The sequence below is a fragment of the Vicia villosa genome, unplaced genomic scaffold, assembly GCF_029867415.1.
Source record: "Vicia villosa cultivar HV-30 ecotype Madison, WI unplaced genomic scaffold, Vvil1.0 ctg.002635F_1_1, whole genome shotgun sequence".
NCBI classification, from domain to species: Eukaryota; Viridiplantae; Streptophyta; class Magnoliopsida; order Fabales; family Fabaceae; genus Vicia; species Vicia villosa.
Window position 1 is genome coordinate 42463 of NW_026705990.1, and position 27827 is coordinate 70289.

Below are 27827 nucleotides of genomic sequence, written 5' to 3' on the forward strand. Positions count from 1 at the left end.
ATTAAATTTTATTATATTTTTAAATTTAAAAATAGGTGTAAATAATCTATAAAATATCAACTCTATACAATTTTATTATTACTACAACTTTTATAGCACTAAAGTGTGCATGGCAACATATAAATACTTTATTATACTTATACATTAATTTTATATAATTTTCATTAACAATAAAAGTTAAATAGCCCAAAACCGTGCATAGCACGGGTAGACGGCTAGTATTATTATAATTTATTGGAGAGGTAGACATACAAATACAACTTACAATCTCACAATTTCACTTCCGCAACAAAAGGAAAGGGATTAAAAAAGTAGAGAAAATTACATAGGGAGCCAAATTAAACACACTGGATATATATAGTATAATGTTTCACAACACACCATATAGAAAACAAACAAACATTTCATTTGATGATTATATAATTTAGTTGTAATCAGGATTAGCCAAAACGTAACCCTCAAGAGCCTTGAAAAGACCATCACCCTTAGCTTTGTCTTTCTTGAGTTCCTCCTCACTAGGAGCAGCATCACCTTTTGTGAAGTATGTCACACTTAGCTTTCCAACAGATCCTCCATTTGGTCCTTCAGACAATTTAGCCTCAAATGAGATCTTCTCAACTGTGTCTGGAAGTCCAACACCACCAACTATGCTGTAGTTGTAAGCCCAGTTAGTAACATCTACTAACTCTGTTGGTGATTTTAGTATCATCAATGTATTTTGGTAGTAATGTGATTTACTTTAGGCCAATGCAATTATGCGTTAAGTTTGAAACGAGTTAGGGTAGTGCGGAGTGCACGCTCGTCGAGCCAAACGTGTAATTGAATATGAATAATAGAAACGGGCATAACGTTTCGTTTGAATAGTTGCACCCGTTCCCAACGGACATAACGATTCGTTTGAATAGTTGCACCCGTTCCAACAGACATAACTGTTTCCGAAGAGGTGTGTTTGTTCGCTTCTATTATTGGTCTCCTATATAAGGAGTCTTTTGGTCTCGATTTGTAAGACGAAATTACACACTTCCTCTCTACATTCTGATCTGTTCTCCATTGTCAGAAACAGATCGTTCTTCAAGAATTATCCCCGCAAAGATTTCGTGAACCCAGACAAAGAATATGGTCGAAATACTTTGTTCGGAAAGTGAACAAACACGATTCTTGAAGATATCCAGGATTATCATACCATATATCCAACAAACGAACAAAGTATTTTTCCTGATAATCATGGCTAGAGGAGGAAGCACCGTCAAGGAGATGACTAAAAGTTTCAGAAAATTGGACAAGTTGCATGGACAATAATCGACATCACAAAAATACAAATCCTCTATAATAATTCCAGAGCACTCTTCGCTACATTCGAGTTTTCGTCGGTCTTGCGCAAACTCGAGAAGACTGGATTATCCTGGTTGTTACTGCGTAGAAACTCCAAGACAAATTGAGAGTGCTTGAAATACTATAAAGAAAGTGTTCCGTACACAATTCTAACCTTGATTCCATTCGGTTTAAATTGATTTTTCTAACAATCTTATAGTATTTTGTTTAATGATAATGGAGACTTCCGTTTCAAGCATTAAAGAATGAACTGATGTATCATGGACTCATTCTGAATACAAGAATAATAATTGTCATCATAAATCCGGACACATGAAGATCATTTAAAGATGGTTCATGACTTCTATGAATTTGGAGTCTTATTAAATCCCCTTATATAGAATTTTGAGAACCTTATTGTGGATGATAAAAAATTCGAGATTCTCACAAGTTAAAAACCTTGTGAGGAAAGTTCTCCAAGGATTGTTGAAAACACAAATCAAAAGTTCGTCAACGATTGCTATGCATTAAATATATTTTGGATATATATTTAAAAGGAAGTATCATAGTGATGATACACTAAACATCTACAAGAATTCATTAGTAACCAAAGGCTTCAGACAAAAAGAAGGGATTGATTATTTCGATACCTATGCTCTAGTTGCCTGTATCACTACTATTAGATTGTAGATTGCCTTGGCGGCTATTCATAATCTAGTGATTCATCAAATGGATGTCAAAACAGCATTTCTGAATGGTGATTTGAAAGAAGAAGTGTATATGAAGCAACCTGAAGGTTTTGTAATGCCTGGTAATGAGCATAAAGTGTGTAAGCTAGTTAAGTCGTTGTATGGGCTGAAACAAACTCCGAAGCAGTGGCATCAAAAGTTTGATGAGGTTGTTTTGTCTAATGGTCTCATTCTAAACCAAGCTGACAAATGTGTATATAGCAAATTTGATACATCCGGTAAAGGAGTTTTCATTTGTCTATATGTTGATGACATGTTGAACTTTGGCACCGACCAAAATCAAGTTGATAAAACAAAGAATTTCTTGTCATCAAAGTTCTCCATGAAAGATATGGGAGAAGCGGACGTTATTCTTGGTATTAAGATTAAACGGGAGAATAAGGGAATTGTAATTACGCAATCTCATTACGTTGAGAAAATACTCATGAAGTTCAATTATGAAAATTGTTCTCCAGTAAGTACTCCCATGGATCCAGGAGAAAAGCTTATGCCAAATACAAGTAAACCTGTGGATCAACTCGAATACTCAAGAGCTATAGGCTCTTTGATGTATGCTATGATTAGCACTAGACCGGATATTGCGTATGCGGTTGGAAAGTTGAGTAGATTTACTAGTAATCCTAGAAGACATCATTGGCATGCGATAACTAGGGTATTCAAGTACTTGAAGGGTACTATGAATTATGGATTGTCATATATGGGATTTCCTTCGGTGTTAGAGGGTTATTCGGATTCTAGTTGGATAAATAATGTTGAAGATTCATCCTCTACAAGTGGATGGGTGTTTTTGCTTGGGGGAGGTGCCATCTCATGGGCTTCCAAGAAGCAAACAGGTATAACTAGTTCCACAATGGAATCTGAGTTTGTAGCATTAGCTACTGCTTGTAAAGAAGCAGAATGGCTAAGGAACTTGGTATATGAGATTCCAATATGGCCTAAACCGATATCACCAATTTCTATCCGTTATGATAGTAGTGCCACACTGGCTAAAGCACATAGTCAAATATACAATGGAAAGTCTAGACATTTGGGTATTAGACATAATATGATTAGGGAATTAATCATGAATGGGGTGATATCTATTGAGTTTGTTCCGTCGCAACAAAACTTAGCTGACCACTTGACGAAGGGGTTAGCAAGAGACTTAGTGAAGAAGTCGGTAATTGGGATGAGATTAAAGTCCATTTAAATCTATTAGTTATGGTATACCCAATTCCCTTCTAATACAACGTTAGAAGCAGAATTCAATGTGGAAAGATCATAGTTAAAGATTGGAGCAATTGTATTTATCTTCCCAAGGTATATGCTCAGACCTGCAAGTGATGGCTAGGTTGAAGTATATCTTCTTAATGGTTCTTTTGAAAAATTGCAAATGCAGGTGCAAGATTAAAAGGATCACCTATGTGAGCATGAAGTTTTGCCGCTTCAAGAAGCTTGGACTTGGCTTCCTATATGCTTATTAATGGATAAGGACACATGGCTTGTAAAGTGTCAAGTATGAATAGTAGAGTATTGTAAGAAACATATGTGTACTATATCTTTAGATATTCAAATGGATTGACGGGTTCAATCATTGTGACACCCCGATTTTCGAATATTTGGAATGTGTATTTGTACTAAGATGAAAATTCAATCGCAAGACATTTTCTTCTATGCATTTGTTTGATCGTTATACATGTAAGTAAATCAAGGATTATACTAAAATGGGGGGAGTTTGTTGGTGATTTTAGTATCATCAATGTATTTTGGTAGTAATGTGATTTACTTTAGGCCAATGCAATTATGCGTTAAGTTTGAAACGAGTTAGGGTAGTGCGGAGTGCACGCTCGTCGAGCCAAACGTGTAATTGAATATGAATAATAGAAACGGGCATAACGTTTCGTTTGAATAGTTGCACCCGTTCCCAACGGACATAACGATTCGTTTGAATAGTTGCACCCGTTCCAACAGACATAACTGTTTCCGAAGAGGTGTGTTTGTTCGCTTCTATTATTGGTCTCCTATATAAGGAGTCTTTTGGTCTCGATTTGTAAGACGAAATTACACACTTCCTCTCTACATTCTGATCTGTTCTCCATTGTCAGAAACAGATCGTTCTTCAAGAATTATCCCCGCAAAGATTTCGTGAACCCAGACAAAGAATATGGTCGAAATACTTTGTTCGGAAAGTGAACAAACACGATTCTTGAAGATATCCAGGATTATCATACCATATATCCAACAAACTCCACTTTGTGCAACACATGTTTGGTTTCACCATCTGTACATAATAATTACTAAAATTTTTAACCAAAATAAAATATAAAAATTGCAAGTAAATGTTATATATTAAGAGCATATTCAAGTTACACATATATATGTATGTAGACTGACCTTCAACGAAAGTGACCTTTTTGATGGTTCCAGCACCGCCGTCTCCTTCAAGAATTTCAATATTTTTGATATCATCAATAACCTTTGGAGTAAGAGTGTCAACATCAATAACAAGAGCCTTGTAAAGTATAGCAGGTGCTACAACAGAAGTTTTTTCATCCTCAAATTTAAAAACACCCATGATGATGAATTATAATGCTAGCTGAGAGATAACAAACTAATAACTAACTTAGAAAATGCTTGAGTAGCTGTGTGATTTATGAGTGGAGATGTGTTTGGTATTTATAGGAACAAACTAATAACCCATGATGATGAATTATAATGCTAGCTGAGAGATAACAAACTAATAACTAGCTGTGTTTTGTATTACTAGAAATTAGATAGCCAATATAGAAGAAGATGATGACTCATACCAGGTCATTGGCACATTATTTTATTCGCATTATTTGCAACATGAATTTGAATGATGCTTTTTAATATTGTTCTTAATTATGACAAAAAATTGGACTCTAAATTTTGAATTTGAATCTGCTATTCATTTTGTCTTTCTCTCTAATTTTTATATTCTTCAAGTTCGGTCAAATTTGGAATGTAAAACGACGTATATAAATATAATAAAATCTAACAACGTTCATAATTAATTTATACACTCCATCATTACATGGTAATGATAATGTTGATGACATTTAGTGTTGGTTTTTAAGTTACTAACTTTAACAAGTTGGTTAGAGTTATTAATTCCTCTACTTAAATATGCACATTAAGTTAATTAGAATGCTCATTTCTTATAATTGTAGCATGTACTCCCTTTGATCATTAATAAACTTGATTTCTCTTTATTTATAATATGACATTAAGGGTCTCTTTTTAATTTTTTCAGAAGGGTCAAAACCGAACCGGCCTAGTACCAAATCGCAAAATCAAACTGAACTAAATCAATAAAGTAGTCTCCTTCCTTCCGTACCGACTAATCCACCCAAGAACATTACTGTCCCATGTAGCCTCCGAAAGTTGGTCCATTACCGACTAATCCACCCAAGAACATTACTGTCCCATGTAGCCTCCGAAAGTTGGTCCATTACTGTCTCATGTAGCCTCCAGGCACCTTCGAACTCAGGACTTCAAGGGAAACATACCCTTGAGACCCAAACACCCTCCCACTAAGCCAACCTCTCGGGTTACCAAACCGCATTATTATATAAAATCTTACTAACCAATACATATTTCTTTAATTTTTTATGAAAGCAATTAGTATTATGTGTATATTTTATCATATTTTTAATATGATATTTAGTTTAATTTATATATCATCAAAAAATATAATATTATTCATTTACAAATATTATTTTGACAAAATATATTTTATTATTTTTATTGTAGAATATTTATTTACAAATGCAATTTCATATATATCATTCTTTAGACATAAGGTAAAATTGTAAGAGCATTTTTATTTATATAATTATAAACTAATTTTGATAATTATAATTTTTTTATGGTAAAGTATGAATGGTTAAACACAAAATTATATTTTTATATGTCTATGTATGGCTCAATAATTTTTTTTTAAAAAAACGAGTCAACCAAAACCGCATTAGTTTGATTTGGTTTGGTTCAGTTTTATTTTTGAAAGCCAACTGAACCAAATCGAAATGCATATTTTTTTCTTGCAGTTCAGATGATTTTTAGTGTCAAAATCTCCTAAACCGCACCACAAACACACCTAAGACTCTTTCTATCCTTGAAAAAGTTTTTTTTTTTTTTTTAAATTAGTTGTCCAATTTGTTATTCTGTTGCCGTCATCTAATTTGTTGTTCCAACTTCTTCTCCTAAACCTTTCTGTCACTCCAAGCATTCATCAATAGCCTCAATTGGACTATATTTTTATGTGAATGCGAGCAATGGTCTTAATTTGTTCATTGTTACACCAAAATTGCTGCATAAAACGTCATTAATTTATTTTCACATTTAATCAAAGACAATAAAATATTAACAAAATAGTCAATAATTGACATACTTTTTGTTGACATGTAGCATCGGTCCCTTATGTTGACAAATTCAAAAGAATAAGAGGAAATTAGGCAGGCCAGCTCTTATAATATTACTAGTATTCGGCCAGCTTTGACCAGATATAGGCGGTTGAAAGAAAATAAAAGAAATAAAATGAAAGATAGATAAAAAAAATAGAAAACAATATAATAATTGAGTAATTTGATATGTGAAATAAAGGCAAAATACACTTCGGTCATTTAATTTTTAAAAAATTTAAATAATTCTTTTATCTATCAAAATGGTATCACGTAAGTCATTTCCGTCTATTTTATAGAAACATACGTTTAGAACTGCTTGTGTGGCATATGATGTGGATATTGGGCTTCATCTCCTTGGTTAAAAGGATCATGAGCTTCAGCTTCTTCGAATGAAAACGAAATTTCGATTTGGGGGGCTATGGTTATCGTGTGCAATTTTCGTTCGTATCCAGAAATTGAAAGTCATGAAATTCTGGAGTTGTTCTTCCTCTATATTACAAGGAAGCCATGAATGTTTGAACTTCCAACGTTGTACGATGTCGAATCTGCCAAGGAAATCGGTTTCCCATTATGAAGATCAAGTCATTCTACATAGGGCAAAGACAACTAAGAGTTTTGGAAAACAATTTAGGGGATGTCCTCATTTTAAGGTATGTTTTTTATTTACAGGTTGTTGGTTTTTAGGTTTAAGAAATTTAACATCAATCTATGTGACATGTAGGGATCTATGCATCCTGGGTGTAGATTTTTTGAATGGTTTTTGAGGTAAGCTGAAGATAACAACAGGCAAATTATGATGGCTAGGTTGGAAAAGCTTGCAAAGAATATTGAAGACTTACAAATGGATGTTGTCAAAGTTAGATTGTCAATTGAAGAAATAGGGAAAGATACTTATCAAATTCAGAGGCAGTTGAACAAGATGATGAAATTGGAAAAATGTTGTAGCTTGATGGTTGTGATGATTTTCTTGGTTCTGTGTTTTTTTTTTTAAAGTTTTAGGTGCTTATTTATTAGTTATGGTTTTGTACCAGTTGTACCTAATAATGTACCCGTTATGTCTTGTAATTTTGAACAACATGAATGCATCATTCTCTACTTCTTCATAAATTTTTAAAAGTAACTCTTCATCATCATCTACAATGTCATCATTCTCTACTTCTGCTTCTATAGGCAAATCACAATATTTTTGAAATCACTAAGAAGGTGTCAGGTTCAACATATGTAACATCTTCTACGTATTTCATGGAACATTGTCAAATACTGGGGGCATTAAAGACTTGGAAGGAACGTCACCAAGATGACACCATACTTACAAGTATGGCTGACATTATGCATGAAAAATATAGTAAGTACTGGGGGATGTCACAAAGATGAACAAGTTGGTATTTATTGTTGTAATTTTTTATCCTCGACGTAAGTTTCAGTTTATTAGATGGGGATTGGAGAAGTTTTATGAGAAGAAAGTTGCTAATTCTTTGTGTGATAAGGCGAGGCAAACATTAAATAAAATGTTTGAATGTTATAGACTTTTCTTAAGTAAAGGCCAAGTCGAAAGTGTTGCACAAGAAATAGAACCATCCAAATTTATTACATCTTCTGATCATATGGATGATGAATTTGAGAATACATGGATCAAGATCCGAACTTGAACAAAAACGAAGTGGATTTATATCTCATGGAGACGAGAGAGAAGAAAAGTCTAGATTTTGACATCTTGAATTGGTGGAAGGTAAATTCCACCAAATACCCTTGATTTGTATTTTCTAAAATTTTAAAAACTGTTTAAGTACCCTTAAGCTTTCAAATTTTTGAATAATTTTTTTTCTACATGTTTAGAATACAATAAAACATTTCTTCACCAAATTTTAGAATTTGTTAAAATAAGAAGAATTAAATATGAATTTTTTAAATTTCCAAATATAATGATAAAAGTAATGAAAACCTCGACTTATAAATCAAATTTTGAGTTTCTTTTTTTTAGAGGAACTTTTTTATAACGTCCTAAACATGTGTTCAAAATAATCTTTCAAAAATACACATTGGTTTAACAGGAGGGACTAAAATTACATGCATAAAAATTTTGTAGGGACTAAAATATATTATTTTTTAATAGGGACTAAAAATGAAAGTTGAGATATTTATAAGGACCAACAAAATATTTAACCCTATAAAAATTAGTAAATGATCCCACTAATCTAGAAGTTAGGATATTTGAAGATAGAACTGCAGGCTGGATCATGGGAAGGAAGCAACCCTTAACTACTTGACGAGTACGTAGAAGTAAGGGGAGCAACTCTTTCATCTAAATTAAAGAGGAAAATTCTTTCTTTAGAGGTATGACTAAAATCTCCCCTTTTAAGGTCACTTTATCCGCCATGTATTGGAGAGATAGGCTAGTAATTGGCCTTTATTCGGGTTTGGCGACTAAGCCATAATAAAACGACTTGAAGTTACGTCTGGCCAATTTATTTACTGGCCCTTTATAACTCCTTTAGGTTGCTTAAACCACGGGTTGCTTCCATCAAGGGCCCAATAAAAGTTATTATAGTCTATAGTTCCTCAAGAACGAGACCTAAGAAGGGCGAAGTTATTAAATTAGATGCTCAATATCCTCTTTGAAACCTAAAAAGGTTAGTCCTTCACGAAAGGATTAGAGGGAGAGTCCCTCAAGCGTCAAACATGGAAGGGTAGTCCTTCACGAAACCTAGGGAGGTTTGTGAGACTAAAGCCATTGATTGACTTAGTCGCCACCGCGCTTTATTGTTTCCAAAGGAAATGAGAGAAAGAGTGAATAAAACCCACTGAAGTTTTTTTTAAATCAAAACTAATAAAATAAACAGAGATTTAGGTACGGGGGGTTTGTTATGTAAGGGGAATGTTTTAAGCACCCCTCACATCTATGGTACTCCATAGGAACCTCTTTGAAAATATTATCATTATTGTTGTTGTTATTAAAATTATTTTTTGTGTTTATAGGTTTTTGTCTAAATAGAGTGGGGGGGGGGGATGAGAAAAGAAATTTTTAAAAATGAGTTTGATAAGATATCGCATCTTAAGCCTACATACCCCTTAAGTGTAATAGGGAAGTCAGAGCTTTTGTAGTTCCTCTTAAAAGGAAAATAAAAGGCCAAGTGGCAAAATCTTTTTGGGTGTTAAGCTTTAACAATACTCAACGGGTTTTTAAAAATGTTAAGCTTTTACAATACTTAACGAGTTTTAATAAAAGAGCCAAGCTTTAACAATACAAGACTAGGGTTTAAAAGAGGTTGGTTGAGCTTTAACAATACAAAACCAATGGTTGATTTTTTTAAAAAGGTTTACCTTTAACAATACAAAACCATTTTAAAAAACAAATGAGGTGGAAAGCTTTAACAAAACTAAGCACAAAGATAAAAGATATTGGAAGAGAGATTAAGTACCTTGACAATTTTAGTCAATACCATTCTCATTCCTTTGGATATTTCAACAACTTAAGCAATCAACCATGAATACCTCAAGTGTATGTTGAAGGGTATGAAAACACTTAGAAAGGGGGGGTTGAATATGTGGTTTCTTTTTGCAATATAAAAATGACACAATATTTTTATCCTGGTTCGTTATAACTCAACTACTCCAGTCCACTCATCAAGGTGATTTCGCCTCTCTCCATCGAGGACTTAATCCACTAATCAAAAACTGATTACAACAGTCCGCGAAGGCAACAACCAGCGTCTTCTTGAGAATCTTAACCACAACTTGGTTACTCAAGGAATACAAACTTTAACTTCTTGAGAATCCTAACCACAACTTGGTTACTCAAGAAACAATTACAAACCGACTCTCTAACAAGTGATCTTAAATGCTTCTTAATCTAAGCTGTATCACAACTGTGATTTTTCACTAAGTTTAGTACAATGAAGATGAACTTAATCTAATACTATGAACAATAATATTTTCTTTCAGTATAAGTGTTCAAGTATGAAATATTTTCTTTGAGCGTGCTTGCATGTATCTTGCGTGTATTGTCAATATCATGTATGAGCTCTATATATTTCTTTTTCAAATGATCTTCTATTTATAGCGATTTGAAGATTTCTTCCAATGCTGGATAATAGGCTAGCTTAGCTTTTCATGTTTGCGTGTTATCTTGGATAAACTTTCTTTCCACGCTTCTTGAGACTTGTTACTAAATCAGCTTTTAGCCGTTAATAATTATTATGTCTTTAACGGTAATCTTTCTTCTGTCAGAGTATTTTATCTTGTATTTCTTCAAGAAAACTTCTTTCAGACTTTGTAGAAATAACGTCTATCAGAATTATACTTCAGTGGTTGGTGATTTAAGAAGTTTCTTCATTAGAACTTCTTTAGACTTCAGCGTGACTTTCTTTATATTGTTCATTTCAGCACTGTATATAGTCCAAGTTCTGATGGTATTTGTTTTGCCTGAACTTCAACATATGTTAGAACTTCTTCTGAAATAAGAGATATATAATTAGAGTATCATATTTACTTATACAAAATTTATTTAATTGTTATCATCAAAACACTAAGATAAGATTAGAACCAAACTATGTTCTAACAATCTCCCCCTTTTTGATGATGACAAAACATTTACGTTCTGATCAGAAATTTTGTATTTAAGAGAAACAATCTCCCCCTGATATGTATAACCTCCCCCTGAAACAAATACTTAGAGAGAAATGTAAAAGATAACTTCCCTGAGTATTTTACTCTTCAGTATGTTTTTTCTGAAGATTCACTGATACAGCTTTCACAAACGCGCTTCTTTAGAAGTTCTATAGTATCGTCTTTCAGAATTTGAATTTCCTGCATATACTTTCAAAAACAAATACTTCTTGTATACAAGTTAGAAGTGTTTGAGACTAAGTCCCCATAATAACTGTCAGATTAGAATATATCAGAATATCACTTCGCTTTATATTCTTTATTAGATCAGAATGTCATTTTCTCCATATGTTTAATTAGATCAGAATGTATCACTTTCTCCCCTTTTTGTCATAAATCAAAAAGCGTAAAAAAATGTAGCCATAAAACAAGTGCTTCCTTGATTTAGATATTTCTTTTATTAATCAAGAATATCATGTTATTACTTAATCCACAAATATGCTAAAATGTTTGAGGTTTTGAGCCAGGCAAGCTTGTTCAAGACAAAGGATGAGGAAACGATCCCTAGAGTGTAAGAAATTTTGAAAGGTTCCTTGTGGCAGTAGGTTAGATAGAATAAGACTGAACCAAATCCTTTTTGTAAGAACAAGAATGGAAGGATTATTCATAATTCAACGAACATTTTTCCTAGATCATTCGAAATATTAAAGGAATTCGAGTGATCGAAAGATGTTAGACATACTCCAATTTGGTGAGAGGGACACCCAATGGCCGTAGCAATGTATTCTTCAGTAATTGTGAATGGAATTCCAAAAATGGAGGAAGTAATGCTTATGTTGTCATCGCTAATAGAAGCTTGGTTCCAAAAGTCTTTTACCATATTAGTATAGACAGGTCCAAGAAGCATCCCGACATACTGTTTCCAGCCTTGTCTAAAGATCCTAGCAATGAAGTGATCATTGTTTTTTGAATGCCAACAAATTTTTTCTTTAAGGACGGTGGGAGGTGTTTGGGAAGCCATGAAGAAAATGATGAAGGTTCGGTTTAGAGTAGAGATTTGACACAGATTAGGTTTAAGACTTGATTGGATTTTTGACAAAGGAGCGGTTTTATGTAACTATGAGGAGAAAGGAAGTGAAAACGTATAGCCAAAAGTAATTAATGCAGAGATTCATATGCATTATGGAATGAAGATAAAATATTTAGATACCCAAGGGATAGTAGAGTCATGATTAGTGAAATTAGGGATAACGTAGAGAAATTAATTCAACAGTTACCAATGACTCGTGCCTCAATAGCTTTGCAGGCGCGACCTTTCAGAGAGTGAACACGTGTTCAAATTCTCAGGTTGACGTGAACTAGCAGTTTTATTTAATGAACTTCTAAATCAACTTAGAGAATAAGCTTCTGAACCAAGTAGGTCAGATATTTCTAGATGATCTTTGTTTTCTCTTCTGAGAAGTTACAAATCAGATAGTTCAGTTTTAGGCAACCGAATGTTCTGAAATTACATTAGATATTTGAACATAACTTCATTCTGGACACAATTCCATATTGATATTCTTTAGAATGAATTTGAATCTATCTTCAGAAAGCGGTTTTGTGAAGATATCAGCCCATTGATAGTCTGTATCAATGAAATTTAAACTTAATATTCCTTTCTGAATATAGTCCCTAATGAAGTGATGCTTAATTTCTATATGTTTAGCTTAGAAGTGCAGAGTAGGATTTTTAAAAAGACATATAGCAGAAGTATTATCACAAAAAATTGGAATCTTACGCTCATAGATGTGATAATCCTCTAACTGACTTTTCATTCAAAGCATCTGAGTGTTGCCGCTTGCAGCAGATACGTATTCTACTTCAGTAGTTGATAGTGCAATTGTGGCTTGCTTTTTGCTATACCAAGAGATCAGATTATTTCCTAGAAACTAACAGCTTCCAGATGTACTTTTACATTCTATTCTGTCTCCAGTAAAATCGGCATCACAATAACCTCTGTAGATCTTCTGATCTACTTTCTTACTTATCTCGTCTTTTCCTAGAATACATGTAGGATGCATTAGGGTTTTTGCTTTTTTACTTTTTGATAATTGGAATTTCTTCAGAAGTTTCTTGACATACTTTGTTTGATGTATGTAAGTTCCTTCAGAAGTTTGATTAATTTGAATTATCAGAAAGAATTTAAGTTCTCCCATCATGCTCATTTCAAATTCTGCTTGCATAGATTCAACAAATTCTTTTCCAAGAGAGATATTAGAAGTTCCAAAAATAATATCATCTACATATATTTGACAGAGTAAAATATCATTTTTAAATGTTTTACGAAATAGAATCGTGTCAACTTTCCCTCTGATAAAATCTTTATCTAGAAGGAATGAACTTAATCATTCATACCAAGCTCGGGGAGCTTGTTTTAGTCCGTATAAAGATTTTTTAAGTTTAAAAACATGTTCTGGATATTTTGAGTCTTCAAATCCAGGGGGTTGATGAACATACACTTCTTCTTCAATGTAACCATTTAAAAATGCACTTTTAACATCCATTTTATACAAAGTGATGTTATATTTAGCAGCACAAGCAATTAATAGTCTGATAGATTCTAACCTGGTGACTGGGGTAAATGTTTCATTATAGTCAATACCTTCCTGTTGACTATATCCTTGTGCAACCAGTCGTGCTTTGTTTTTGATGACTTCACCTTGCTCATTTAATTTGTTTCTGAACACCCACTTTGTTCCAATGATATTGAATCCTTCAGGCCTTGGAACTAAATCCCATACATCATTTCTGGTAAATTTATTCATTTCTTCTTGCATAGAAATAATCCAATTAGTATCTTGAAGAGCTTCATCAATTGGAGTTAGCTCAATCATAGAAACTAATTCAAATAGTGAATTTTCGTTGTTCCTGAGAAATGATCTAGTTCTGATGGGGTCATCTTTCTTTCCAAGTATAACGTCTTCTGGATGATGTGAAATGAGTCTCGAAGATCTTATGAGAAAGGGTTCTGTCGTCCTCGGTTTTTTCTCGTGAGATACGAACTGACTCTTCTTTTATTTTTTGAGTTTGTGAAAATCAGAGAGTCGTCACCGACTTTTATTTTATCCAATTAAGGAAAGGTTTATAAAAGAAACAGAAAAAGACCTTTAAGAGATTTTGGGTTCGGGGGTAGGTGTAGCGGGGAAAATCTGAGATCGAAACCATTGGATTGACTCGATTCAATATTTCAGTGAAAGTCGCCACCGCGCTTTATTATTTCCAAAGGAAAAGGGAAAAGAACGAATAAAACCCAAAGTTTGTTTTTTAAAACAAAAAGAAGAGATGTTAGGTACATGTGTTGTTTATACAAGGGGAAGGTTTTAAGCACCCCTCATATCTGTGGTACTCCACAGGAACCTTTTTGAAAATCTGTGTCGTGTGTGCTAAAAAAAAGAGTTTGTTTTATTTTTAAAATAAGCTCGGCAAGTCATTAAGCCTTGTGCCTACATACCTCCTCGGTGCAATGGAGAAGTCAGAGCTAATGTAGTTCCTCTTAAAAGGGAAAACATTTTAAAAACGAATAAACACTTTATCGTCGTCGGAGAGAAATACTCAGCCATTGATCTTGAGCATGAGAACAAACGAGTTCTTTGCTTCGCAAATGAAAGAAGGGCTCCAACTCGGATAAAATCAACGAGAATGCCACTAGCTCTCTCACGCGGAAAAGATCTCATTATATCAATCAATTTCAAAATCGTGGGGTATAACCACTCGTTTCGACAATTAACGGTGTCTAAACTTTGAAGAAAAAGCCACTAAGGGCAAAAGATATTTTTAAAGAAAGAGTTTTGAAAATGATTGCAAACATAAGAAGGTTTTTGAAAAATGGAGAAGATTTTGAAAATTTAAGAATGGGAGGAGATGAAGAGGCTATCCTATTGCGTAAAATAAAAGCTAAGGAAAGAAACGGTCTAACCGAAATAAGAAGCCAACACTTGACATTATGAGTCAAGGTAGATTTCCCATCCTTTGGAATATCAATACTAAACCATCACATTACCACTTGGGGATCCAGATGAACTTATTATCTTAGCACCATTTCGCATTAAGCACATTAAAATTCTGACAAAAATCGGGCAGAGTAACGGCTGTTTTCGGGTAAAATCCTTATATCAATGCCTTGGAATTAACCATCAAGGGCTTTCAAGGAGATACTTGCACATACAAACAAACAACAATCCAATGCCAGACAGACAGAATAACAGCAGAGTAACAGTATCATAAGGGTCCAGAGGTACTAAGTCCATAAGTCCGAATCTCCAAAATGCTAGGGATAGTAACCAATAGTCCAAAAGAGAGCCTTAGGTGTTTTTTTAGATTTTTGTTATTTATTAGTGTTTTAGCATAAAAGCAAAGTATGGTCCAAGTGGACAAAAGAAAAATAGCGGAAGCATAAACATAGCGTCCAAATGGACAAAGAGAAGATAGCAGAATATAAATGTCCAAATGGACAAAGAGAAAATAGCGGAATGTAAATATGATGAAATGATAAAATAAAGCGAGAAATATAAAGAGCAATATAATAAATTGCGGAAATTAAAGTCAATTGTTAGATGTTAAAGATAACCATCTTGAAACTTGTCAAGTATGTTATCAAATTTAGTAATGAAGATCGATGGTGAGTGAAGGATGTACTCGGATTTAAATTCAATAGAAATTCATCAGAAGCTTGATAAAATCATAGCGACTACACGATAAACCTCCATAAGTCTTAAATCAACCGCATACAATTCTCTTCCATATTTGATCTTTTTTATTCGGGACACGAAATATTGCGCTATGTTAAGCAGATCGCCAAGTGATTTATGTAGAAATCACCCTACAACGAGGCCGGTCAAAACTTTGTATGCTAATGCATGCGAGAGAAGCGATATGTAGATCACTCTCCGAAAGCAATACCGCACGAAAAGAAAATAAGGAGTGATCTAGTCTTTACCAAGAATCCATAAGAATTCTCAAGGTATCAAAGACTTTCATCGATCAAAAGAAAAAGAAATAAAAGATGGAACCATATTCAAAAGCTCCTTTCATCCATAATTTCAATCACTTAATATTGCGGATTCGGATTCTCATCCTATCGACGCCCTAAGTCCATTGAAATTAGAGAGAAATTAGGCCTCTAACTTGTGATTCAAAGAAAATATCAAAAGAAAGGAGTAGAAGATGAGTTAGAACCAAAAACAAGTCAAAAAAGGCAAAAAAACACATTCTGCTCAGATGTAAATCGATTTGCACAGAGTGTAAATCGATTTGCATAACTCTGTCTTCAAATCTGCGCAATTTTTCAGTTATGTAAATCGATTTGCACCAGATGTAAATCGATTTGCACAACAAAGTTTTTAAAAAAAAAGCAAATCAAGAGAAGAAAACTTGTTTAAACATAAAACCAAACACCTTGTGATCTTGGATCAATTTGTGAACGAAAATGTATTAAGTAAGCAAGCAAAACTCATCAATGTAGCACCAAAGGTGCATCAAACATAAACAACAATGGGTCACATCTTGAATTATGGAAAGGATCTAGAATTTTACCAAATCTTCCACAAACTTTGAATCTTCTTCAAGAGCACACAACCACAAGCCTTGATCTCTCACAATTGCTGAAGAAAGTAGTGTTTAGGTTGAGGTTTAGCTCTAAATTAGTGAGGTTCAAGATGTGACTCACTAATTTGTGTGGAAGAAAAAGAGCTTTGAGTGAGGGGTTTGGAAGAGGTGAGGAGAGAAAGAGCAAGAGTTTTCTTGGCTATCAAAGCTTGAAAAATGAAGAGGGGAATGCCTCAATTTATAGCACTTAGGCTTGGGAAATTTTGTGGCTTGGAGTTAGGATTGGAAAATAGAATTAGGCTTGGGAAAAGGATTTGGAGCCAAAAAAGAGATCCAATGGTCTTGATGCAATCACATGAGGGTTTATGATTAAATGATGTAGGAAATCAAATACAAGAGCTAAGTCATGCTTCCCATGCTTGCAAATGATGTCAACACTTTCAAAAGCTGAAATTTGCCTTCATTTTTCCAAATTCGCACTGGTGCAATCGATTTACACTTTATGCAAATCTATTTACATAGCTGAAAAAGGCAAAATCTGGGGCAAAAACAGTTATGCAAATCGATTGTTGTCTTATGCAAATCGATTTGCACTGATGGCAGAAGCAAATCTGGTGCAGAAACAGTTGTGTAAATCGATTTACACCTTATGCAAATCGATTTGCACAGTGAAATTGTTGAAAAATGCTCCTTTTGATGGATGTTTTGACTCGGTACCTACAAAACACAAACACACAAAAGCACAAGGCAATATTTTTGGTATTTTGGTTAGTAAAACAATATATACAAGACTAAAACATGGGCGCTCGATGATTCCCTTGCAGATGAATTGAGCACAACATCACAAGTAAAGCTCTGAGTTAAAACTTCTTGATTGATGATTGGTATGCAAATGATGTGTGATCATAGGGTCAAAAATTGGGGTATGACAGTAGGTTATACAAAGGGAAGGTATTAGCACCCCTTTGTATCCATGGTTATCCATGGGCTCTTAATTGCTTAGCTCACTTGTTTGAATCATTTGTCTTGCTTTGAAATGCTTGTATGTGGTTTTAAAATACCTTTGTAAATTGACTTTGTAATGATCCTTGCGCGGATGTATACAAAGTGTTTTATCTTTCGAAAGATGTTTTGAAAAAAGATCTTTAATTTCGTAATGATCCTTGTTTGGATATATACAAAATGTTGTCTTTTTTGAAAGTTTTGTTTTTGAAAAAACAATGATATGTGATAGCTTTTAATTGAGCAAGCAATTAGGAGGTATACCCTAAGTTCATAAGGTCTTTTCCCATTTCTTTTAGAAAATTCTCCTTTGACAGGATGTAAACAAAAGTTTGGATTTGTATTTGAAACGGTGGAATTGATTTTGAAAAGAGCAACAAAAGGGATTACCCTAAGAGGTGCAAGTGTGATTGTGTTTTGTTTCAGATATATTTGTTTTTGAGATTAGTGATCTAGCGCTTCAGTTTTTGTTCTTGACATACACGCAGTTTTATATGTACAGAAATTAAAGTGCGGGAATGTAAAATGCGGAAAGTAAATCTACGCTATTACATCGATTGTGCGGGAAAAGTAAACTACGCTATTTACATGAATTTGACAACCTATACACTTATCTATGAATTTAAATTGCAATAAGATAAAGGGAAAATGTTTTTGGATTTTTGATGATTGATTTTAATTAGAATTAATGCATGATTAATTTAATTAAATGAGAAAAAGGTAGAAATAAAATTTAAACCTAAAAATTAAGTCTAAAATATGTTCATATTGCTTGTAAATTAATTTTAAAATAAAACTAATTTTTTTGGGATTTTTGAAATTGTTTTTTGAAATTATTAAGTTAATTAACATATAATTATACAAATAATTATACACATAAATTAAACTTAAAGATAAAAATATTCTAAATATGTAAAAAATTAGTTTATAATATATAAACTCAATTTAATAAAATAAATTTTTTTTTTCTGATTTTTTGATAGGTTAGAAATAATTTAAATGAAATATATGAATATATATTGATTAATTAAACAAAATATATTAATTATTAAGAAAAATAAAATATTTTTGTGTCAAAAATTAATACAATATTTTATTAACCTAAAAATATTTTTTGTGTATTTTTCTGATTTTTAAAAATATTTTTAAATAATTTCACAAAGAGAATTAAATAAAATAGAAAATATATTAAGTTATGATTCTGTGTGGCAAAGCTTTGAGAGTCCATGGTGCGCTGTAGCTTCTGGCACGTTGGATGAAACTTTAATGAGATCTGAGGACTGATGGTGCGAGGGTAAATGCTAACGCGTGTTTCATGTCACACGTGATCCATCTACAAACAAAAATTAAAACGCTCGCGAACCAATTTGAATCAGCCAATCAGGAGATGACACCTCGTCGTCTTCTTCCTCTCGCCTATACTTTTAACATCATTTTTTACCAAAAGCGCTGTAATACACCTCCTTCATCCCTGCAAAATAACGAATAGGGGCAAACCTATACAAAAATATTTCGCGACATGTCCATTTGACTCGTCCAGATCCATTGAACTTGAATATGCCTCTGATTTATTCTAATTTTGCCTAAATCGAAGGATCCCATTTCGAGCTCCAAGAACCCTAAAATGGTATATGATTCAAACCTTCATAAAAATTAAATTAAAGCTCCAGAAACAATCAGGGCACAAAACTAAACACAAATATGGGATTACATCTTATTGAATATGCGTGAATAATAGTATTTTTGTAAATTCCAGTTTGGACAAACCGTGAGCTTTTGAGCTCGATTCAGTGAGCTTCAAGGCTTGAAATTGATTTGGAAAGGTTCAATGATATTCAGGGATCGTGTTTAAGTATTTAATTTGGATTGAATTGAGCTGAAACTTAAAATTCGAATTTCAAATTTCTTGCAAAATTTCAAGTATGATACAAGTGTGTTACAAGCATGGATTTGATTCTGAATTTGTGTGTGTCCTCTTACTGAAGTGTTCTACTTCATTTATAAGCAATGAATGTGCTGCAAAGCTAAGCTGTCTTGCATTAATGATCTTTGAACCTTTGAATTTTTTAATATAAAAATCTTTGAATTCTTTGGCCATGGCTTTGAATTTTCTTCACCCTCTTGCTCTAGGCCTACTGTACCATCTCTATGTTGCAGAAGTTAAGCTACCTTGGTGACTCAAGCAAGAGACAAAAGCTTTGGATAATGATCTTGCACCATTTTTTTTATTTAATTTTAAAGGTGATCAGATTTGCTTTTAACAAGTGCTGCAATGCTTGAGAGATTGGCATATTGATTATGGTGAAGTTTCTTCTTGGTGCATCTGGTCGACGCGTATACTTCGGTGGTTGATCTTTTTGAGGTGCAGCTGCAGAGATCAGAACAGCCCCTACAGATTGGTGATGCTCACTTTTGCGACCTTTCTGACTATGCATTGTATTGACTTCATTTCTCCCACTGATGGGCCTCTTTGCAGTACCAGAGGAGGAGCCTACTTGAATTTTTCCACTTTGAATGCCACTTTCAACACGCTCTCCAGTTAATATCAGGTCAGTGAAACCTGACGACGAGCTTCCCAGCAAATGACTATAGAAAGGGCCAGTTAAAGTGCCCATGAACATGTCGACCAGCTCGCGATCAGATAAGGGTGGTTGAACCCTTCCAGCTAGATCTCTCCATTTTTGTGCATACTCTTTGAAACTTTCTTTTGGTGCCATAGTCATGCCTCGTAGTTGAGTACGGGTTGGTGCAAAGTCAGCGTTGTATTGATACTGTTTGTAGAAGGCAGCAGCCAGATCTTCCCAGGTGTGAACTTTTGCACTTTCCAGTTGGTAGTACCACTCGAGTTGTGTACCCGACAGACTTTCCTGGAAGAAATGAATCCACAATTTGTTATCTGACGTATGAGGTAGTATCTTCCTCACATAGGACCTTAAATGCAGCTTTGGGCAAGAGACTCCATCATACTTTACAAAGACAGGAACTTTGAACTTTGGAGGGATAACAATATCTGAGACGAGTCCAATATCATTGAAGTCTAAACCAGGTATTTTCTGTATCTCCATAGCTTTCATGCGTTCTTCCAATTGCTGATATTTGCTATCACCCTGTTCGTCTTTGGAGTGATAATCCTCTTCATCAGGAGAGAGAGAGAGAGAGAGTTTGGCAGAACCCTGGTTGCTGTGGTTGTCTTCTTGATCACCTTCACCAACTACTTCAGGGATTGGCGCTTTTCTGGGTATCCTGGCTGGGACTCTGACTTTTCTCACGAGGTGGCTTAAACCTACAGATCCCTTGGGCTTCTTTTTCTTCTTAGTCATCAGGGCTTTCAGTTCTTGTTGCCCCTTTGCTAGCTCCAGAATTGCTATCTGAACTTGGGCGTTCTGTGCTTCGAGATTCTTGATGCTTATTTCGGAATCCATCCCTTCTAACGTGATAAACAGCGAGGAGATGAGAAACCTGTTATGTGAACCTGTTATGCAATGTTTATGAATGAAATATATATGCAATGTTTTCAAGGATCTTAGAATTTAGATTTGTTTAAACAAACATTTATTAGTCAAACAATTTATTTCTTTTCTTTTGTCTCTTTTTTTTTTGTTTCTTTTTTCTTTCTTTTCTTTGCCTCTTTTGGGTTTACAAGATAAAACAAAGGATTCTTCAAGCCTCCCATGGACGTTTTCTCTTTGCACCCAGGAACGTGTTGATCTGTTGTTCTTCATGGAGTTGTCTGGTGAGCTCCAACACTTTCCTCTCATAGTCTTGACAGTGTGCTTTGAAGGTGTCTCTTTCTCCTTTTAGTTGAACCCAAGATTTCTGCAGCTCTTCCAGGTCAGTTGGCATGTCTGGATGTAGAATAACTCTAGGTTCCTCCCCTTCGAGTTCTGGCTCAATGGTCACAGGCAGGATAGCGGGATATGGCATGATTAACTTCTGAGCACGAGCACGCACCCATTTGAGGTAAGGCTCCATGGGAATAGAGTTCCATTGTCCTAAAGTCTTGCTTTCTACTTTGTAGACACTGCCCCAAGCATGTATAAACCTTCGTCGATATCTTTGGGGATCATCTTCGTAGTCGAACACAATGCCACGAATAATCATGTCATGAGGACCATTTCTTCGTGCATATCCGAATTGGCGCAAAGCTAAAGAGGGGTTGTAAGTGATGCCCCCCCTAATGCCAAGGAGTGGTACATTAGGGTACTCCCCGCAATGGTCAATGAGAGTGATGTCTCTTTGAAAGAAGTTGTTCCACCGGATATCTGAATGAGACAAAGACATAATCCTGCGAGACCATTGCATCCTTTGCTCGTTTCTCAGCACTGATCGGGGAAGGTGTAATGTAAACCATCTAGCCAGTAGTGGTACACAGCACATAAGAGTTCCTCGTTTCTTCATGGTACGAGTGTGTAGAGAATGTAGAATGTCTCCCAGCAAAGTAGGTACCGGATTGCGGGTTAAGAAAATGTTGATAACGTGTACACTTATGAATTGGTCGGGATTAGGGAATAAAACCATCCCATAAATCAAAAGAGCCACAACTTCTTCAAAAGCTTGGTAACTTCTATCTTTTAATAGTGATCGAGCCTTTCCCATTAAGAACTTAGAAAGCAAACCCTTGACTCCACTCTTTGTTTCCCAATTGGACTCGATTTCTGACTTTCGTAAATGTAAGGCAGCAACAATGATTTCAAGTTTTGGAATCTTTTCTAAACCAGTGAAAGGTAATTGATCTCGAACAGGTAACCCAATTAGTTCAGAGAACTCTTCCAAGGCGGGTACTAGCTGGTAATCAGGAAACGTAAAACAATGATGTTCGGGATCAAAGAACTGGAACAGGACTCGTATCATGTCTTCTTCAAATTTTGAGGTAACCAAATGGAGTAGGTGACCATGCTTTTCGGTGAATTGAGCATTTCTGGGAAATTCTGATATTAATTCCTTAAGCCCAGATGATACTGTTGAGATGTTGATTCAGATATAATTTCTGGTAGCGGGAGCCATTTCCTGCAACAACAGAACAAAGGTAAACTCTTTGATCCTTGAAATGATTAGTGAAAAATGATATGTTTATGATGTTATGATGTCATGATGTCAAACGTGTGGCAAACACACACAAATCACACAATAGCCTTAGGTTTAAAGGCTTGCACGAGGTTTATATGTGATACCCTCCCCACTGAAGTTGAGTTGGTTTAAACCTGTCTTAAAATAGTATTCGGGTTCTATGATCCTTGAAGACAACATCTCAATACGGCACTCGGACGGCCGATCAAAACATCCCTCGAGGATAACCAACTTTGATCAACTTCAAAGCCAGTCACTTAATAGGCCACAAGTCAAGTTCAACTAAAGGTTCTAAGACAAATTAGTGTTTAATGACATTTCGGAAGCCTAACATACTCCTTGATCGTTTTCAAGGGATATCAGTACATACCAAAGTGTCGCACTAACGGTGACTACCAGATCAACCATATCGGTACATGCCGTACAGTTTCCTTGGTCTATTGTCACATACTTAAGGTATCTCGAGATTCGGGTTAGAATCTTTCACACAAGTAAATTCAATACCCAAACAAACCTTTGAAAAGTAAAACAATCAAGACAAACAATTGAAAACATCGAAGTGATCTAAACTCTAAGGTAACCCCTTTTGAAAACATTTTTTTTTTGAACATCCCCAGCAGAGTCGCCAGTTCTGTCGTCCTCGGTTTTTTCTCGTGAGATACGAACGGACTCTTCTTTTATTTTTTGAGTTTGTGAAAATCAGAGAGTCGCCACCGACTTTTATTTTATCCAATTAAGGAAAGGTTTATAAAAGAAACAAAAAAAGACCTTTAAGAGATTTTGGGTTCGGGGGTAGGTTACACAAAGGGAAGGTATTAGCACCCTTTTGTATCCATGGTTATCCATGGGCTCTTAATTGCTTAGCTCACTTGTTTGAATCATTTGTCTTACTTTGAAATGCTTGTATGTGGTTTTAAAATACCTTTGTAAATTGACTTTGTAATGATCCTTGCGCGGATGTATACAAAGTGTTTTATCTTTCGAAAGATGTTTTGAAAAAAGATCTTTAATTTCGTAATGATCCTTGTTTGGATATATACAAAATGTTGTCTTTTTTGAAAGTTTTGTTTTTGAAAAAACAATGATATGTGATAGCTTTTAATTGAGCAAGCAATTAGGAGGTATACCCTAAGTTCATAAGGTCTTTTCCCATTTCTTTTAGAAAATTCTCCTTTGACAGGATGTAAACAAAAGTTTGGATTTGTATTTGAAACGGTGGAATTGATTTTGAAAAGAGCAACAAAAGGGATTCCCCTTAGAGGTGCAAGTGTGATTGTGTTTTGTTTCAGATATATTTGTTTTTGAGATTAGTGATCTAGCGCTTCAGTTTTTGTTCTTGACATACACACAGTTTTATATGTACAGAAATTAAAGTGCGGGAATGTAAAATGCGGAAAGTAAATCTACGCTATTACATCGATTGTGCGGGAAAAGTAAACTACGCTATTTACATGAATTTGACAACCTATACACTTATCTATGAATTTAAATTGCAATAAGATAAAGGGAAAATGTTTTTAGATTTTTGATGATTGATTTTAATTAGAATTAATGCATGATTAATTTAATTAAATGAGAAAAAGGTAGAAATAAAATTTAAACCTAAAAATTAAGTCTAAAATATGTTCATATTGCTTGTTAATTAATTTTAAAATAAAACTAATTTTTTTGGGATTTTTGAAATTGTTTTTTGAAATTATTAAGTTAATTAACATATAATTATACAAATAATTATACACATAAATTAAACTTAAAGAGAAAAATTTTCTAAATATGTAAAAAATTAGTTTATAATATATAAACTCAATTTAATAGAATACAATTTTTTTTTCTAATTTTTTGATAGGTTAGAAATAATTTAAATGAAATATATGAATATATATTGATTAATTAAACAAAATATATTAATTATTAAGAAAAATAAAATATTTTTGTGTCAAAAATTAATACAATATTTTATTAACCTAAAAATATTTTTTGTATATTTTTCTGATTTTTAAAAATATTTTTAAATAATTTCACAAAGAGAATTAAATAAAATAGAAAATATATTAAGTTATGATTCTGTGTGGCAAAGCTTTGAGAGTCCATGGTGCGCTGTAGCTTCTGGCACGTTGGATGAAACTTTAATGAGATCTGAGGACTGATGGTGCGAGGGTACATGCTAACGCGTGTTTCATGTCACACGTGATCCATCTACAAACAAAAATTAAAACGCGCGCGAACCAATTTGAATCAGCCAATCAGGAGATGACACCTCGTCGTCTTCTTCCTCTCGCCTATACTTTTAACATCATTTTTTACCAAAAGCACTGTAATACACCTCCTTCATCCCTGCAAAATAACGAATAGGGGCAAACCTATACAAAAATATTTCGCGACATGTCCATTTGACTCGTCCAGATCCACTGAACTTGAATATGCCTCTGATTTATTCTAATTTTGCCTAAATCGAAGGATCCCATTTCGAGCTCCAAGAACCCTAAAATGGTATATGATTCAAACCTTCATAAAAATTAAATTAAAGCTCCAGAAACGATCAGGGCACAAAACTAAACACAAATATGGGATTACATCTTATTGAATATGCGTGAATAATAGTATTTTTGTAAATTTCAGTTTGGACAAACCGTGAGCTTTTGAGCTCGATTCAGTGAGCTTCAAGGCTTGAAATTGATTTGGAAAGGTTCAATGATGTTCAGGGATCGTGTTTAAGTATTTAATTTGGATTGAATTGAGCTGAAACTTAAAATTCGAATTTCAAATTTCTTGCAAAATTTCAAGTATGATACAAGTGTGTTACAAGCATGGATTTGATTCTGAATTCATGTGTGTCCTCTTACTGAAGTGTTCTACTTCATTTATAAGCAATGAATGTGCTGCAAAGCTAAGCTATCTTGCATTGATGATCTTTGAACCTTTGAATTTTTTAATAAAAAAATCTTTGAATTCTTTGGCCATGGCTTTGAATTTTCTTCACCCTATTGCTCTAGGCCTGCTGTACCATCTCTATGTTGCAGAAGTTAAGCTACCTTGGTGACTCAAGCAAGAGACAAAAGTTTTGGATAATGATCTTGCACCATTTTTTTAATTTAATTTTAAAGGTAATATTGGGAACATGTTTGGATCATGAAAACCTGGTCATGAAAACCTGGTAATATTGGGAACATTTTAATTTAATTTAATTTTAAAGGTAATAATGACCTAATGTTGGTCGTGGAAGCCCTTTACATTATTGGGAACATGTTTGGATCATGAAAACCTGGCCTCTTTTGGAAAAAAAATCATTTTGATCAATGCTAGTTTCATGCATTTTCCCAAAAAATAGCTAACTTCAACAAGGCATATCTCCCTCAATTTTGATCATATGAAGGAGTTCTTGTACTTTTTAGAAACCTCAAGATGTCCTCTAAAAGCTACTTCGGAAACTTTTTTGCATTTGAAGAAGTTATCTTGATGTTATGGCCTTTGACAAAAAACCACTTTTTGTTGACTTTGAAAATGAACTGTAATGTCCTGGCACATATTTTTCAAATGGTGAATCCAATGACCATGGGATCAATTGAATTTGAAAGATAATTGAATTTCCTTCAAAACAAGCTTTGGTTGGAATTTTTTGAATGAACGAGGAGAGATTTATGGCCGGTCAAAGTTCAGTTGACTTTTTAGGAGAAAACCCTAATTTTGAAACTTAGGGTTTTGTTGATTTCTGATCTTTTCTTGATGAATTATGATCAACCATTGATCAAATGATGAATCTTTTGACAAAATATGGATGTTGACAAAAAATTTCATTTTTGACTGTCTGTTGACTTTTCGATCAAACTGGTCGTCTGTTGACTGTTTGAGCTGCTGACTGTGCGTCTGAGGGAATTGAAGTTTGAAAATTTGTCTGGTGGTACTTTGAGACATATGGAGGTCCATGAAATCCATTTGAGGTCTCAAAAAAACTTGTTCTCCTGAAAAAACAAAAACCCTAGTTAGGGACTGTTTGTGTAGGAGACAGTTAAGCGTACCTGATTTTTGTGTAGTGTTGAGTCTCTGCTGATCATGTGATTATCAGAAGACTTATAGAACAAAAATCTTGGAATTTTGAAATGCAAAAGATTGATTTGGATGGTGATATAAGACACGGAGAATCGTGCTGTCAGCGGGTTTGACTGTTAACTGGCTGTCCGGGCATTAACGTAACAGTTAAAGTGAAAATTCAACTGTTAAAGTTAATTTTTTATTTTTGTTTTTTGTTTGTTGTGTTAATGGTGAAAATTTATTTACCTGAGCTGTTAGAAAAACACAAACATAATAAATAAATAGAATATACTGTAACGAAATTACCGATAATAACCTTGAAAAATATTTAATGCACAGAAAAATAAATATTTAACTAGCAATAAACACACATAATATTAACTTGATAATTAAACGATAGTACGACAGATAGTACGACATTTAATACTGACAGTACAAATAATATATAATATTATGAACAATACGACAAATAAAATAAACGGTACATTATTTGAAAGCGAAAGATACGACAAACTTTAAAAATGACGATTAAAAACCCATGCTATAAATAACAACATATAGATGAATGGGAGTGTAAGCAACTCAGGTCCGCATTTTTCAGGACTATGCAGACAGAAAAAGGACATGATCACCACTAAAACAGTGATGACCATAAGAAAAAACGTATCCATCCACTTTGCCATTTTTGCCGGGGAAGAAGAGAAAATAATTATGAGGTAGAAGTTTGAGAAATGAGTGAAATTTGATGTGAGAATTTATGGAAAAAATGAGGGGTATTTATAGAGTGAAAAGAAGGATAGAGACGTTGGGGAATGAAGTGATACCGTACAAAAAAAAGGAAAATTTGAGTGGTAGTAGGATTTGAAAGAAAGTGTATGGTAGGGTTTGAAAAAGAGAGATGTATGGAATAAAGTTAGGATTTGATTTTAAAGAAAGAGATTTGAAAAGAAAGAAAGAGATTTGAAAACAATAATATAGTACAAAAATTAGTGGGAAACAAAAACTAATAATAATTTACTTGTTACCAGTACAGTCTGAATCCCCGGACTCTGCGCCTGCAAAATTTAATTCTGTA

The 27827-nt window shown here is 34.0% G+C and overlaps 1 protein-coding gene across 1 annotated transcript; it reads right to left on the reverse strand.

Moving 5' to 3' along the window:
• Positions 1-275: 275 nt before the first annotated feature.
• Positions 276-4850, reverse strand: LOC131639434 (disease resistance response protein Pi49-like). The gene is made up of 3 exons (XM_058909932.1): positions 4434-4850; positions 4283-4320; positions 276-685 (listed from the first exon to the last, which is right to left on the reverse strand). The coding sequence occupies exons 1-3, from the start codon at positions 4612-4614 to the stop codon at positions 425-427; spliced, it is 480 nt and encodes a 159-aa protein (XP_058765915.1). The 5' UTR covers positions 4615-4850; the 3' UTR covers positions 276-424.
• Positions 4851-27827: the final 22977 nt, after the last annotated feature.

What these genes read in the sequence shown, in the direction of transcription:
- LOC131639434 (XM_058909932.1), bottom strand. Translation starts at nt 4,614, where the DNA reads ATGGGTGTTTTTAAATTTGAGGATGAAAAAACTTCTGTTGTAGCACCT. An exon ending in AAAGGTCACTTTCGTTGAAG is followed by an intron (nt 4,321 to 4,433) that starts GTCAGTCTACAT and finishes TATTATGTACAG; the next exon opens with ATGGTGAAACCAAACATGTG. An exon ending in TGTTGCACAAAGTGGAGTTT is followed by an intron (nt 686 to 4,282) that starts GTTGGATATATG and finishes TCACCAACAGAG; the next exon opens with TTAGTAGATGTTACTAACTG.